The sequence below is a fragment of the Verticillium alfalfae genome, genomic scaffold (assembly GCF_000150825.1).
Source record: "Verticillium alfalfae VaMs.102 supercont1.16 genomic scaffold, whole genome shotgun sequence".
NCBI classification, from domain to species: domain Eukaryota; kingdom Fungi; phylum Ascomycota; class Sordariomycetes; order Glomerellales; family Plectosphaerellaceae; genus Verticillium; species Verticillium alfalfae.
Window position 1 is genome coordinate 513,395 of NW_003315023.1, and position 14,672 is coordinate 528,066.

The window sequence follows — 14,672 nt, forward strand, 5'->3', positions numbered from 1 at the left end:
CGACTCAGTCTGGCGCTGGTTTGTTGATTTGTGTGGACGGTATATTGATCTAGAACTGCTTCTTGATGATTCTTTTGGTGTTCTGATGTTATGGGCCAGTGTCTGCCAGCCCTCCCCTCTCTACACCGACTTGCCCAATATTTGCTGTGCGTGTGGCTGAACAAGGCTGCGTGGCGTCTGGCGTCGAAGCGGCCCCCACGTGCCACTGTGGACTGGGAGAGCTCACTAACCAAGCACCCCCTAATAGCTGCCAACCAAGACGGGTAGGCTGAGCTTCGAGCGCGTGTGCCAGTGCCAGCGCCTGCACCTGCCACTGCCCATGCAAACCTCCACGCGTCGGTCGGGTCCTGTTGATCGAGGAAACCCCCGTCCTCCCAATTTCCAGGTCCCCCAGAATGCCATCCGTCCGACCACCTCCTCCCTCCTCATGGCGGTTTCCTACAGGTCCCGTCGCCGGTCGAGGCGCCTTATGGCCATCGCCGCCTTTCTCCTCCTCGCCCTGACCATCTTCTTCATCCTGCGCTCTGGTTCCTATGTCGTCAGGAGTAGCTTCGACTGGAGCCAGCACGTCCACACCCACGCTGTGGCACCCTCTTCCATGCACCCTCTGCCGGCCGGCCAACCGAAGAACCTGCCTCGCGTGCAGCACGACTTTGCACGAACCTCCGATATTGCCGACGAAGCCCACCTTGCCGCCGATGCCCTAGCTGAACAAGTGAGGAGGGCCTTTCAGAAATGCTGGGCGAGCTACAAGAAGTACGCCTGGCAGTTTGACGAGCTGGTTCCCGTCTCGGCTGCCGGGCGAAACACCTTTGGCGGATGGGCTGCTACGCTCGTCGACTCTCTAGACACTCTCTGGATCATGGGTCTCGAGACTGAGTTTGATCAGGCCGTCGCCGTCGTTGCCCGCCTCGACTGGGCCAACACGACCGAAACCGCTGCCAACGTGTTTGAGACGACCATCAGACACCTTGGCGGCATGCTGAGCGCCTACGACCTGTCCAACGACGCGCGTCTCCTTTTTAAGGCTGTCGAGCTTGGGGACATGCTCTACGCCTCCTTTGATACTCCAAACCGCCTGCCACCTTTCTGGCTCGATTTTGAATTAGCCAAGCACGGCCGTCTCATCGCCGGCACTTCAGACCCCTCAGCTTCTCCCTGCTCGCTGTCCCTCGAATTCACTCGCCTCTCTCAGCTTACAGGCGACACAAAATACTTTGATGCCATTGAGCGCGTCAAGCTCTTCCTGGGTCGCACCCAGCATTCGAGCCGCCTACCGGGCATGTGGCCGGCGCTGATCAACTTTCGCGAAGAGACGGTCGATGTGTACAACGAATTTACTCTGGGAGCTCTGGCCGACTCTTTGTACGAGTACCTCCCTAAGATGTATGCTCTGCTAGGGGGTCTCGACGCGTCCTACGAGAAGATGTACCGCGACGCCATGGACGTTGTCGAATCATACCTTCTCATAAGGCCCATGGTTCCAGACGGAGCTGACATCTTGTTCGTGGGCACCGCTTTTGTGGACGAACCTGGCAAGGTGCGACGCAACCCCGAAACGCAGCACCTGACGTGCTTTGTTGGTGGCATGTTTGCGCTCGGTGGCAAGCTGTTCGGCATCCCTGAGCACGTGTCCATAGGCAAGCGTCTCGCCAGGGGATGTGCTTGGGGGTATTCCGCGTTCCCCACGGGCATCATGCCCGAGATTTTCGGTGTCGTTCCCTGTAAGTCGCTTGAGGGATGTCAATGGGACGAAGCAAAGTGGCGCGACAACCTCCGAGACGACCAGCCCGCGCCTGGTTTGCCAAAAGGTTTCACCCATGCCCGCGATCCGCGGTATATCCTGCGACCAGAGGCCATTGAAAGTGTCTTCTTGCTGTACCGCATGACAGGCGATGCCGAGTGGAGGCGTCTAGGGCAACAAATGTTCATGGCTATCGACAAGGCCACGAAAACTGAGTTCGCCTACTCAGCCATTGCTGACGTGATGGTGAACGGCGACACCCAGAAGCTGGACTCAATGGAGGTAGGAGTACTATGACTGTTCATCTCTTGTTCTTTGATGCTGATTCTATCGCAGAGCTTTTGGACGGCCGAAACATTAAAATACTTTTACCTACTGTTCTCACCAGAGGACCTCATTAGCCTCGACGACTACGTCTTTAATACCGAGGCGCACCCTTTCCGAAGACCAGGAAGGCCCGTAGAATCGAAACCAGGATAGAACTCGGATCACTCACGATGAAACACTTTACAATTATATTGATTTATTCTTCGCCTGGCTCCCCCTCACGCTGTGGTATCAACCTTCTGCACTACAAGCACGCCATTCGCTTATGGCTTCCACCGCAGCATGGTCATGGACGCCTGCGGGAACTCATATAGGCCCTGTCCATCCCAGGAACTTTCGGCAATGCCGACTTCTTCCTTCTCCTCCGTGTTGACCGCGTCAATGCTCGGGCCCGCCACCGTGAAGACATCAATCTTGCCGGAGACGCCCTCGAGCTTGGTCGCGAATCTCTTGGTCTCGTGGATATTGACAACGACAAGCGAAACGATGCCCTCGTCGTTGATGGACGCGCTGACGTCGAGCCACGGTGTCTCAATGGTGCCGCGAATCCATTCGGGCTTTGTCTGACCCTCATACTCGCCGCACTGGACATTGACGCCGATTGTCTGGCCGCGCATATGTTTGCTGAAAAGCAGAAGGGGCCACCACGTTGGCTGCTTGAGGAGGCCGTTTTTGGTCGTCATAAGAGGAGAGATGACGTTGACAGACTGCGCAACTGTTGCCATGCCGATGTATTTGGCCTGGCGGATGAAGACGTTGAGCCAGACAGCCACAGCAAGGGCGTCTGACAAGGTGTATTTCTCCTCAGCGCCAAGCCAGCCCGGCGCTCTCACGGGATCCCAGACGTTCCACTCATCAAAGCAAATCTTCTGACGAGGAATGTTGTTGGGGATCTTGTTCTCGATTCGTGCAAGATCAATGAGGCTGGCCGTGATCTCAATGGCACGCTCGGCAGACCGCGGCGCCGTAGCATTCTTGAGGTGTTCAGGAGACGCCGTGTAGATGTGAATGCTGTGCATGTCAATGAGGCATGAGGCTGAGTTGTCTCCGAGCGCATGCATTGTGTAGTTGATACATTCCTTGGTAACGTAGGCGTCCCAAGATGTCGGGCCCTCCATGCCGCAGAGAATCAATTGCACATTCGGGTCGAGGAGCTTGAGCGCCTTGGCCCACTGCCATGCCTTCTTGGCATAGTCCTCCTTGGTCATCTGCTCGACCTGCCACGGACCCCAGCATTCGTTGCCCAGCGCCCAGTACTTGACGTTGTAGGGCTCTTCGCGGCCGTTCTGTCGCCGGAGGTTCGCGTAATGGCTGTCGGCCGTCGAATTGCAGTATTCGAGCCAACCCATAGCCTCGTCAAGCGTGCCCGTGCCAAAGTTGAGCGCCAGGTATGGCTCGGTGCCGACGACCTCGCACCATCGCAGGAATTCATCCGTTCCAAATTCATTTGTCTCGATACCGTGCCACGCCAGCTCTTGCCTTCGTCGCGTCAATCTCTGGACTCTCAAAACCTCTGCTTCGGTCTCGTCACTCACTTCTTGGGCCGCTTCTCGCGAGGGCCAACGCCATCCTGCCAGTGGTAGGTCGCGATGAAGTTGCCGCCGGGATAGCGCACAACGGGGCACTTGAGCTCCTGGAAGGCCTCAATCACGTCCTTGCGGTAGCCATTCTCGTCAGACAGGGGGCTGCCTGGGTCGTAGAGGCCACCATAGATGCAACGGCCCATGTGCCTGGTTCGAGAATCAGTCACAGGGCCTACTGGTGTGACGTGCGCGAAGCGGAAACTCACTCAGTGAAGCCGCCATAGGTATTGTCTTCAATCTTGGCAATCTTGTGGTTAGGATTGACCGAGATGACGGGCTGCTGCTCGTCTGTGAGTTTCGTGAAGGTGGTCATGGTTGGAGTAACAGTAAGAAGTAGATTTATGAGAAAGAAGACCAGAGAGAGATCAGTTGTTGAGACCGAGGTGTTAGGAACCATTGTGTTTTATCAGCCCTGTGCCAGACAGGACCCGCGCCGATGATAGGATCGTTTGCCGGAGCGGAGGCGCGTGTACTCAAGATGCGGAGAAGGGGGCAACGAGCCAGTGCCCAGTCGGCGGGGTCGACGGCGGGGACATGCGCCCCAAATTCTGCATGATGGCGTCCCGGGGCGCGGTCGACAATGGCCCGAGTCGGCGGGGAACGTGTGGGCTCGTTGAATGTGCCTTGATGAAGCCGTGCCAGTGACCTCAGGTTTGCGATATTGACCAAGACATCCCAGCCATTTCTTCCCACTGGCTCAGATAACCTGACCCGCCATGCTGTCTGCTGTCTTCGTCCTGATCCTTGATCCACCCGCGAGTCAGGGCTTATGAATCCGGCAACGCTGTTGAATTGATGGGAATTGATGTCAGGCTAGCCTGGGTACCAATGCCCCGATGTTCCGATTGGCGCGCTTCGCGCAGCGCCGAATTCGACCTCCGCGTGCATACTTCGCCAGCACTTGACACGGCCATGATGGGATGACGGCGAAGATACTCTCGACGGCTTGTGGCTTGCTTCAGTGCGGATGTTTCTGGTTAAAGTAAGCCCTTTCCCTTGGCATCTGTCATGCCTTGCTTTAGGACTTGCTACTCTGCTATTGCTTTGTGGTCTTACCGATGCGCTCGGATGAAGCACGGCATCGGCAAAGACAAGACGGAAATCATCCGAGGACATGGATCTGCTTACGTACCTAAATGCCTGCAGCAGCCGACGATGTCCATTATCAACACGTAGGGAGTTACATACACAACCTGTGACCATCCTCACTGACCTACACTGAACGTACTGCCGCCTGGGCCATCATTCTAATGATCGGAGTTCATGACCGGAGCCAGGACGACTGTCGTCGCAGTGGGCCACGCAGCCCCCGAAGGATTGCCCCGCCGGCCGGCCAGTGACTCTTTGGCCCGCAGATCCCACTCCACCCTTCCGAGATACAGGTGGGATTTCCAGCGACACTGGAAACTTGGCATGCGGTGCTTCTAGCGTTCATATGGTTAGGTTTCTGTGCGGACCGATCATACATAAAGCCATACGGCCGCACTGTTCGATCCGAAATTCTTCAGTTGCTGCTGTCCAAGAGATACATCATCGCTTCAAGGAATCGCCATGGCCCTCCCTCCTAAAGTATATCAGTGGCTCGTCGGCGTGTTCGCCTCGCTTGGCTCGTTGACATATGGCTACGATCTCGGTGTCATCGCCCAAGTCATCGCCGCTCCATCCTTCCTGGACCGCGTCGGCGACAACCCTGCTGAAATCGGAGGCATCGTGTCTATCTTCACGGGTGGCGCCTTCTTTGGTGCCCTGGCTGCTGCCCCGATGGCCGACAGACTTGGTCGTAAGCTTTGCATCCTCGTTGGTGCCGTCGTCTTCATAATCGGGGGCCTGTTGCAGACATTAGCGAAAAACACTGCGTATATGATGGCCGGCCGTGGGATCGGTGGCCTTGGAATCGGAGCCATGGTTATGAGTATGTCCTGTGTTTTTAATGGTCTTGTCCAGGTCTTGCTGACTCGTTTTCAGTCATTCCCGTTTATCAGGCCGAACTTGCACATCCAAGTATTAGAGGCACTGTCACTGCGCTTCAACAATTCATGTTGGGCGTCGGTGCGCTCTTCGCCGCCTGGTTCTCCTATGCCATGACTGTCGGCGTCTCTGATGATAACGAGAACCAGTGGAGGGTATCCCTTGGATTGCAAAACATCCCAGCTGGCGTCCTCGCCCTCTTGATCATGCTTTTCCCAGAGTCACCCCGATGGCTTATTGATCACGGAAAGGCCGAGGATGGCCTCAAGACTCTTGCCAAGCTCCACTCCAATGGAAATGTCAACGATGCCTGGGTCCAAGCCGAATTTGCTCAGATTCAGGAATCCATTAGCGTCGAACACGAGGTTCAGGCAAAGTCCTACATGGAACTTTTCCGCGATAAGTCTTGCCTGCGACGTCTCTGGATTGCCTGTTCGGTCCAGGCCTCTATTCAGATGACTGGCGTGGCAGCTATACAATATTACAGTGTGGCTATCTACAGCAAGATGGGCATCTCGACAAACAACACCCTTATGTACCAAGCCATCTCCAACATCTTGGCTCTGTGCGCGCAGGGTCTCTGTATGGTTTTGGTAGATCGGCTTGGCCGTCGCTGGCCCCTCATCTTGGGCAATATTGGCAACTGCGTTACTTTTATCGTTTCCACCGCCCTCCTGGCGTCTTTCCCACCTGATGAGAGCGGCAGAAATAAGGCAGCGAGCTGGGCATTCATCGTCATGACTTGGATTTATAATTTCTCCTTCAGCGCCACGTGTGGTCCCTTGTCATGGATTATTCCTGCAGAGATATTCGACATGAAGACCAGGGCCAAAGGTGTCAGTATTGCGACGGCCGTCAATCTTGCATTCAACGCAATGATTGCACAGACGACGTCAGTGGCCCTGGACGATAATACCGGCATCGGATGGAGATGGTATATTCTATTCATCGTGGGTCCTTCCTGGTCATGAAGCTACACTGAGGCAACGGCTAACGTTCAAAGGTGTGCAACGCTACCAACGCCATATACTTCTGGTGTGTGCTCCCCGAAACCGCTCGTCGTCCTCTTGAAGAGATGCGCTATCTGTTCACGGAAGCGCCATACTTTGTTCCAACCATGAACCCTTCGCAAGCTTACTCCAATGACATGGAGCTGCGACTGGAACAGGCTGAGAGGAAGCAAGGTGGTGCCGCTGACTTAGAAGTCGAGGATGCTCAGAGCTGTGTTTGAGCTCACTGGACACAACTGGACGCATCCATTTAATCTTAGCATGCAATCCAGGACAGCCCATCTCATTCAACGCTTGCTAGAGGTTCAAAATAGTACAGATCACATCTCGACCGCCACTCCTGATACGCTGACATGCTCACTTCCACAAGGTCCTCTTGTCAGCGGCATCTTTGACGAAATGCGTCATCAAAAATTGGTTTCCAAGACTTTCCAGTCGCCCCCGATATTTTTCCTCTGCTCGGTGTGCCTTCTCAATCTGCTTCTGGTGAGTAGCCAGAATTGCCCGCTGTTGTGGCAATGGCAAGTGAGCAAGACTCCTCTCGTCGTTCTTGTTGAGCGAAGCCAGCTGTTTCGCGAACTTGTACTCCTTCTTATCAGCTCTCGTCTGCGCAAGGGCATCCTTGCCGAAACGACTGACTAATGACGTTGATAATGAAGTCGTAGGTGCTGAGCTGTTGATGTCGCTTGCTGGTCCATCCTTTATCAGATCTGACCTGCCAGGCGATCGTGGCTTCAGAAGTTGTCGTCGGGGATTTATTTGTATTTGAGATCGGTGAGAGATGACTCTACCTGAGGGCAATCGGAGCGAATTTTCGTCAGGCTGCACTGTGCGATTCTCGACTATATCTTTCCTCGGGAGTGCACTGTCGTCTGCGTCTTCGTCTACTCCGCTCCCCGCCTCTGAGCCGGAGAAGTCATAGAAGTCTGCAAACTCCGAGTCGTCGCTGGCAATATCGAACTTGCAGTGGCCTTTTCCAACCATGTCTGTAGATTTGTCAGTATCACTTTCATGACGCCTGAGGCTCGAGGTTAACTGACGTTGCTGTACTGCGAGCGTGCTAGCCCGCTGCGTTCCACAGCAGATGCATTCGTTGTGTCTGACGATGATGAGGTGGAGATAGGAGAAGAGAGTTTCAAGATCCACAATGAGGCGCTTCTTATATGGGATGAAAAGCCCGTGTACCTTTTGCATGTGCTTCATGTTGTCATCAAATGATTCGGAGAGCTTGTTGCAGAATAAGCATATATCGTGATCGAAAACGGGGTCCGCCCTAGGTGTTCCGATGAGTTCTGAAAGCTTGTCTGGGCTGCTGGACCCGCTTCCGGTGGTTGTTCCGCCTATCATATCGATGATAATCTAGGCTGGTGAGATTTACTGTGGTGTTGTGAAGCTAAGAGCTGTTTGGGGGTTGGGAAAGCAGGTGAAGGCGGCAATGTTCGTATGATCTAGTATCGTAGAAAAGACCTGACACAAAGCATGCTTTGACCGATAATAAATATATATGTTTTGACTTCATCTCGAATCGAACACCTTGGGGCACAGAGTACCGTGAAGCCCCAATTCATCGCATTCAGGACCATGAAAATGTGAGACTCGTAGATGCTAAGAAGTGGCGTCGTGAAGCAAGTACTCTCATTGGCGCATCTGTGCTGCCTCAGAATGAATCATCGTGGCTAATGAAAAGCTAGACCTAATCAGGGTTGATGTCCTGGGTTGACGCCATGTAATTTGACAATGCTCTGCGGGGGGTCCCAATTTCAGGGCTACCCCCTACATATCTTGCCAAGAGAATTCCTGAATATGACCCAGCTTGCATTACGGCAAATGTATCCGATGGTGCCAAAGCAAATGTGTTCGATGGTGCAGCTGTGGGATGGCTGACTGTTGTCATAAGTCTCCAGATGGGTCCCGGAAAGCGCATAGAGACGGCTTATTAGACGGCTCTGAGCTCCACTGCGCCCATGCTCTCGGAGTTAAGGTTAGGTACCCATACTTTGATCAAGGCAGCATATTAGACCCTAATTGTTTTAGCAGGCACCCGAACAAGCCGAAACCTGAAATGAAAACGAGACCTCCGCCTTTACGTTCTCTTAACTTTCCATCGGAATTCTATCGTAATTCCGTTACAAAGCCCAAACCAACCTGACAGGACATCAAGGTCTGGGTTTGCTGGCTCGGCCCTGGACCTCAAAGATTGCGTGATGAACGGATGGCAGCGCTGCCTACTTAAGCTTCAGCTTCTGGCCCGTACCGAATTGCAGCCATCAACCACATTTGGGTGGCCACGAATGGCCACTGACTGGCGCTGCGCCCCAGTGGATTCATATATTTGATCTTTCGATACGCGTACTTGTTATTAACTACAGGGGCAACCGCCGTTTGCCAGGTTTCTCACTCGAAGCTAGTGCTCTAAGTTTGGCTCCAATGTACAGTAGAGTTCCAGAGGAAATTCAAAGCAGTTGCGAGATGCATACCCGAGCTGACAGTATTTTGTGTAAAGAAAACGAACGAGACGCTCTTGGTTGCAGCACCCTCAGCCTCCTGCCTTTCGGCTTCCGCCGCGAATCCATGACGCTGGGGCTTTAGCAATAGTATCACCTGTGACTTGGATCGAGTAGGATCACTGCTTTCACCTGGAGCGAATGACAGACAAAGCAAACGCCCAAAGCCCCCCCTCCGCCCCCCCGGCAGACGACTAAAAGTACTCTACATGAATCTCAGGAGTATTCGGTCTGCACAGCTGTGAGTGTCAGCTTACGTTGATTGACGCTGCAGTAACCATCGCTTATTGCATCTCGCATCTCGCATCTCGCGCCTCGCGCCTCGCGCCTCGCGCCTCACCTGTGATGGAATTGGGCGAGGATACGCGAATTCATCAGCGCATGCTGACAGGCGTGGACGCTGCCCAAGTCGTCACGGAACCTCTTCTTAGACGGGTGTATTGTCAGCTTAACAAGAGTCAAAGAAGAAACAATGTATATAACACCATCACCATCTCTTGGACGTAGTATGCCACTAGCCTATTCTCATTCACTGCTCGTACGGAAACTCTTCATATTGCAACATCACGATGAAGTTCGCCGCCGCTCTGTCCGTTACTTCACTTGTAAGTGCCACCTATGGCAAGTGTGCGCCCCATGCGAATACTACCGTCCCGGCCATGCCCGGCGCTCCGGACCAGTGCTGTTGCTTGACATACAAAGCTGCTTGCACTATGGGTATGGAGCGAATGTTCCACATAAAACTCTTCTACAACCGCAAGCAAGGTATCACGCAAGAGCAGTTCAATCGCTATTGGGCCTACAATCACGCCGAACTGGCGACACCCTTTCATCTTCGCCTGGGTGTGGTGAAGTATTCCCAGGTATGGGTGTCCAGACCCTTGAATTCTTCAATACAATGCCTAACGCAGTAGGGGATGTTCATAGTACCACTCGACGCCCGAATTCCGTGACTTCGGCAGTGTCGAGAACGCACCGCCCATTCTCGAGTTCGACGGCGCTGCAGAATTCTGGGTACACAACCTGGAGACTTTCCAATCGATGGGAAGCGATCCAGAGTACCTCAAAAAGATTCAGCCTGACGAGGCAAACTTTATTGACCCAGAATCGATCCGAATGATCATAGGGGTAGACTATATCGTTGTGGAGAGCCAAAACACGGTCATGGAGCACGGTCGATCTTTCTGAAGATAATCCCCCATTTCTATACCGAGGTTAGATCGTCGTGTCAGTACGGGGCAGGCAGAGTTCTTGACGTAAGCAGTGGTACGTCAAATGTAACAGCGTTCGCTCCATACAGCAAAACTGTGAGCTCCTGGGATCTGCTCGGTCTGTTTGTGAGACTTGACCTACAAATTGCATTGCGTACGCCTGGAACATTGCGAGGTGGCATTGTGTAGCTGGTATCCCGAAAATCTAATGTTGCATTCAAGTGAAGCTGGGCCAATTAAGGGAATCCCTCCCCTGAACATAGCCCCCGACGCGTGGCAACTCATTTACCGGCCGTGCTTCCGAAGCCGCATACAGAGACACACGTCCGATGAGTTCAATAGGTTGAACTTTAACGTGTCTTAAATGAGACATCCCAGCATTTAGGCACCACCTCCAGCTGTTTTGTCTTGCCCCATGACTCGATCCTATGGCCCTCCTGGCCGTAGCTATCAGGTTTAATTCGCACGTGTACCCTCTTTCGGAGCTCTCGGATGACTGGTGCTGCCCCGAGACACCGGTATTTTCATTTCTGATTAGGGACTCACGTGTACAGCCCACAGGCGCAGTAATCCTTTTGGCATGACGCACCGAGAATGACCATGACGTGCCGGCATGTTATAAGCCAAGACTGTTAAGGAGTCCCTGTTGCCCATAATGCCGCATTATAAATACAGAGGCCCGACTCTTGCTAATGCGAGGGTTGCGCTGCTGCTCAGCCAGGCAGAGCCTTTTGATCATAACTTTCTGCAGTTCGTACAACATGAGACTGTCGCCAATCATCGCCTGGCCCCTGTGGCTCGGGAGCGTATCTGCAACCCCCAGCAAAGCCATCGGTGGCCACAATGGTCGCCCTGATCTCGGCTGCAAGGCCAAAGCCGTCTATGTTGACGTGGCAATCATTGGCGGCGGCTCCGGGGGCATTCACGCCGCCATACAACTGAAGGATGCTGGTGCAAAGGTCTTGGTGATCGAAAAGAAAAACCAAATCGGAGGCCACGCTGAAACTTACAAAAATAATGAAACCGGCATTGTCAGCAACGTCGGTGTCGTCCTCTTCGAGAATACAGATCTAGTGAAGCGATACTTCAATCGCCTCAAGGTCCCAATTACGACGTCCAACGTACTGGCCACAACAAGTGCATCACGGCAGTTCGACTTTGCTTTGGGATTTCCCATTCCAGCCCAAAGCGCTTCCGCCGCAGCTGCACAGCAGCAAGTCCTTCAAGCCGCCGCTCAGGCTTACACTCAGAATGTGCTCAGCAAGTATGGATGGATCGACCAGGGATTCCTAGTCCCTGATCCTGTCCCAACAGAATTGTATGAGCCCTTTGGTCAGTTCGCAGCAAAGTACAACTTTTCGGCTCTCCTACCAGTCATTGCACAATTCAATTGGTATACGGGGAACCTCACAACCCTTCCGGCACTTTATGGTATCAAGGGCCTCGGGCCTGGTCTGCTGAGCAGCCTCTTCGGCGAGTTCATCCTGTCCGGCACGGGCGACACCAGGAGTCTATACGACTCTGCTCTCAATGAACTCGGTTCCAATGTGCTCTTAAGCACTACTATACTCAACGTTGACCGTCACTCTAACGCGACTGGTGTTACTTTGGTAGTAGTTGAGTCTGGCAAAAGTCCCAAGACAATCATTGCCCAGAAACTGTTATTGGCTATCCCACCAACTTTGAAGAATATGATAGCCTTCGACCTCTCCATTCAGGAGAAGGAAATCTTCTCCAAGTTTTCTTCTTTGGGTTACTTCGCCGGCGTAGCGAGTGTTCCTGGGTTCAACGGCAGCTTCACCAACATCGGTGCTCTGACTCCCTTCAACCAGCCCATTATCCCTGGCAACAATGGCTTCGGCTCCACAGGCTCCCCCAACGAATTCCTTATTGGAGGAGGATTTGATACCGGCGACGTGACAGATGAGGACGGCAAGAACCTTGTCCGCAAGAATCTTGCTACCCTTGCTGCCGCGGGTGTTGTCCCAGCAGATGCAGCGTCGAACGTCACATTCCCGTACACCTCCAACCACACGCCTTACAACGTACGCTGCAAAGCCGAAGACATCAAGAACGGTTTCTACCGGAAGCTGGTGGATTTGCAAGGTTCCGGGAACACATATTTCACCGGGGCGGCGTTTGCCGGACACAACAGTGCCTTAATTTGGAATTGGAACCAGGGGACCATTGTGCCTGCTATCACGAAGGCGCTTGGTCTGAAATATGACGCATGATGACAGCCTTTTGGATGCGGATGGATTAAGATTGTTTTTGATTGACCGATATTCAGAAAGCACAATTGATCTGAAGTCAAAACAAACTTGCCGTACTGCAAAACCTGATTCCATACATGACTGTGAGTGTATTATCTTGTGTGACGGAAGGTCAAGACCATTTACTCCAAAACACCCAACTGTCTCAACCATGCCTCGCACAAAGAGGGCCACTTTGAGACGGGTACTTCAGATCCAGTATTCAGAGCGAATCCGTGTGGCGCGTCAGCAAAGACGTGAAGCTCAACGGGGCCTCCAGCCGCCTGTATGGATTGCGCCAGACGGTAGGCGTTGACCACAGGAACGACGGGATCGTTGTTAGAGTAGACAATGAAGGTTGGCGGTGCCAGATTCGATAATTGCTGATCCGGGATGACAGTGTCGTAAAGCGCCTGTTTTGCGGGAGGTTCAAGAGGGGCCTTATTCGGGATGATAGTATGTCCAACTGCGTTTGTGGAAATTGGTCCATACCCAATGATAGCAAAGTCCAGCTTCGGCACTGGCCCTCCTGCGGTAGAGACCCAAGAAGCCGGGTACTCGGCGAGCAGCGCCGAGCCAAGATGACCGCCAGATGATAGACCACAGACTGCCAATCCTTTTGGCACATCGGCCCGATCGCTAATCAATCGCAACGCCTGTCTTGCGTCATCAATTGGAGCTTGAGGTCCTGTGGCAGCCGTAGGAAAGCGATGAACAAGCACGAAAGCCTCGAAACCGAGTGACGCAAGCCAACGGGCGACCACGACTCCCTCTTTGCCAGCCATCAGCTCAACATAGCCACCACCACCGAGGATGAGGATGGCGCGCCCGTTGGACATCTTGGGCTTGTATCCGAATAGCCATGGCCGTGTAACACTCGAAACAACCCCTTGGTCAATGACCCCTCCAGGCAAGTCGATCTCGAAAGCACCATCTAGAGGCTCATCGTCCCACAATGGCCATTCAGAATCGGCTGCAAAGGCTGCTGAAACGCCCATCGTTACGTTACAGTGAATTGGTAGTGGTGGTGGTGAAGTGAGTGACGTTGCTGCGATTTGTGAGATAGGCGGCTGCTTGGTGTCTCAGAATTGGGGCACGACGCGTTTTGTTGTACCCTTTCGGTTGGTTTTCTCCCGAATGCAGTGGATATCGGGTGGAGGGCACGGGGGGGGGGGGGCAGCTTGGAGTGGCGCAAACAGGGAGCGGCAAGAAACGTGACCCCGCATGGCTGGTGTCGAGGATCTGCGTTATGTCCTCCGGGTGGGACGTGATATCGTCACAGGCGATGACGAGTTCTGGGACAACGATTGTGCATTCTTCCCATTTCCTAGTCTTAAAATCTACCACGAATTGCAGCAGAAACGACAAGCAACATGTGAAGTCGTGGAGAATGCTCCAAGCATGCCCCTCCTTCTTCTCCTGGCCTTCGATCGCCCCTCTGAGGCAGTCTTCAACTTCAGGCAGGTGGATATTAGGATGGAGCTCCTGCGCATGCAACTTAGCCCACACAATTTGATTCCTCTATTACTGGATGTTTCGATTGTTTTATAAGCATCTGCAGCGGGCCTTTGAATCTTTGTATTTGAAACCTAGCTACAGTTTAGATTGTGCGGAGACGAGTTAGCATTTCATACGGTAACTGTCAGTGCTTGATATGGAGCAGAGTGATCAGGTCTTCCATAAAGGTCCGCACATAATTAGAGTATAGGTTGAGGGTCAGAATGAATCTGAATTCTGGCCTTGCACAGCTTGAAGAGCCCTTCGCAGCTCCTTGTATACCCATTCTCGTGATTCATAGCCCCTGACCGACCCCCTGCTCAGTAGTTCCGCAGAGCTAACCGACAGTGACTGAGTTCTGGCCTTGAATGACAAACTTTATAGGTTTAGAGTACCAGAGCACACACAAAATGGCCGCGGAAGGTCATAATCCAGAAATCTTTCAACCCACTACCCAATATTTGACTGCGGATATCACCTGCGAGCACCTCTTCTCTCTGCTCATTTCCCCGCTCTGGCAAGTGACCTCGCATGAACCCGCTGATCAAAATTGATAATCAGTGCCAACACCTGCGA

At 53.2% G+C, this 14,672-nt stretch overlaps 7 protein-coding genes across 7 annotated transcripts; 4 read left to right on the plus strand and 3 right to left on the minus strand.

The window, feature by feature from the left end:
• Positions 1-469: 469 nt before the first annotated feature.
• VDBG_09835 (endoplasmic reticulum mannosyl-oligosaccharide 1,2-alpha-mannosidase) lies at positions 470-2,224 on the plus strand (the record flags this gene model as incomplete). Its single annotated transcript, XM_003000069.1, has 2 exons — positions 470-2,026; positions 2,081-2,224. 2 exons carry the CDS (start codon positions 470-472, stop codon positions 2,222-2,224), a joined length of 1,701 nt encoding a protein of 566 aa, XP_003000115.1.
• Positions 2,225-2,334: 110 nt separating this feature from the next.
• VDBG_09836 (alpha-N-arabinofuranosidase) lies at positions 2,335-3,967 on the minus strand (the record flags this gene model as incomplete). The annotated part of the gene is made up of 3 exons (XM_003000070.1): positions 2,335-3,550; positions 3,607-3,801; positions 3,861-3,967. The coding sequence occupies 3 exons, from the start codon at positions 3,965-3,967 to the stop codon at positions 2,335-2,337; spliced, it is 1,518 nt and encodes a 505-aa protein (XP_003000116.1).
• Positions 3,968-5,205: 1,238 nt separating this feature from the next.
• VDBG_09837 (sugar transport protein) lies at positions 5,206-6,853 on the plus strand (the record flags this gene model as incomplete). The annotated part of the gene is made up of 3 exons (XM_003000071.1): positions 5,206-5,566; positions 5,620-6,572; positions 6,626-6,853. The coding sequence occupies 3 exons, from the start codon at positions 5,206-5,208 to the stop codon at positions 6,851-6,853; spliced, it is 1,542 nt and encodes a 513-aa protein (XP_003000117.1).
• A 43-nt stretch (positions 6,854-6,896) lies between these two features.
• On the minus strand, positions 6,897-8,101 carry VDBG_09838 (TRI15; the record flags this gene model as incomplete). The annotated part of the gene is made up of 2 exons (XM_003000072.1): positions 6,897-7,618; positions 7,673-8,101. The coding sequence occupies 2 exons, from the start codon at positions 7,977-7,979 to the stop codon at positions 6,990-6,992; spliced, it is 936 nt and encodes a 311-aa protein (XP_003000118.1).
• Positions 8,102-9,705: 1,604 nt separating this feature from the next.
• VDBG_09839 (conserved hypothetical protein) lies at positions 9,706-10,324 on the plus strand (the record flags this gene model as incomplete). The annotated part of the gene is made up of 2 exons (XM_003000073.1): positions 9,706-9,999; positions 10,064-10,324. The coding sequence occupies 2 exons, from the start codon at positions 9,706-9,708 to the stop codon at positions 10,322-10,324; spliced, it is 555 nt and encodes a 184-aa protein (XP_003000119.1).
• A 731-nt stretch (positions 10,325-11,055) lies between these two features.
• On the plus strand, positions 11,056-12,697 carry VDBG_09840 (conserved hypothetical protein; the record flags this gene model as incomplete). Its single annotated transcript, XM_003000074.1, has 1 exon — positions 11,056-12,697. The coding sequence occupies one exon, from the start codon at positions 11,109-11,111 to the stop codon at positions 12,579-12,581; it is 1,473 nt and encodes a 490-aa protein (XP_003000120.1).
• A 45-nt stretch (positions 12,698-12,742) lies between these two features.
• On the minus strand, positions 12,743-13,597 carry VDBG_09841 (endo-1,4-beta-xylanase B; the record flags this gene model as incomplete). The annotated part of the gene is made up of 1 exon (XM_003000075.1): positions 12,743-13,597. The coding sequence occupies one exon, from the start codon at positions 13,595-13,597 to the stop codon at positions 12,743-12,745; it is 855 nt and encodes a 284-aa protein (XP_003000121.1).
• Positions 13,598-14,672: the final 1,075 nt, after the last annotated feature.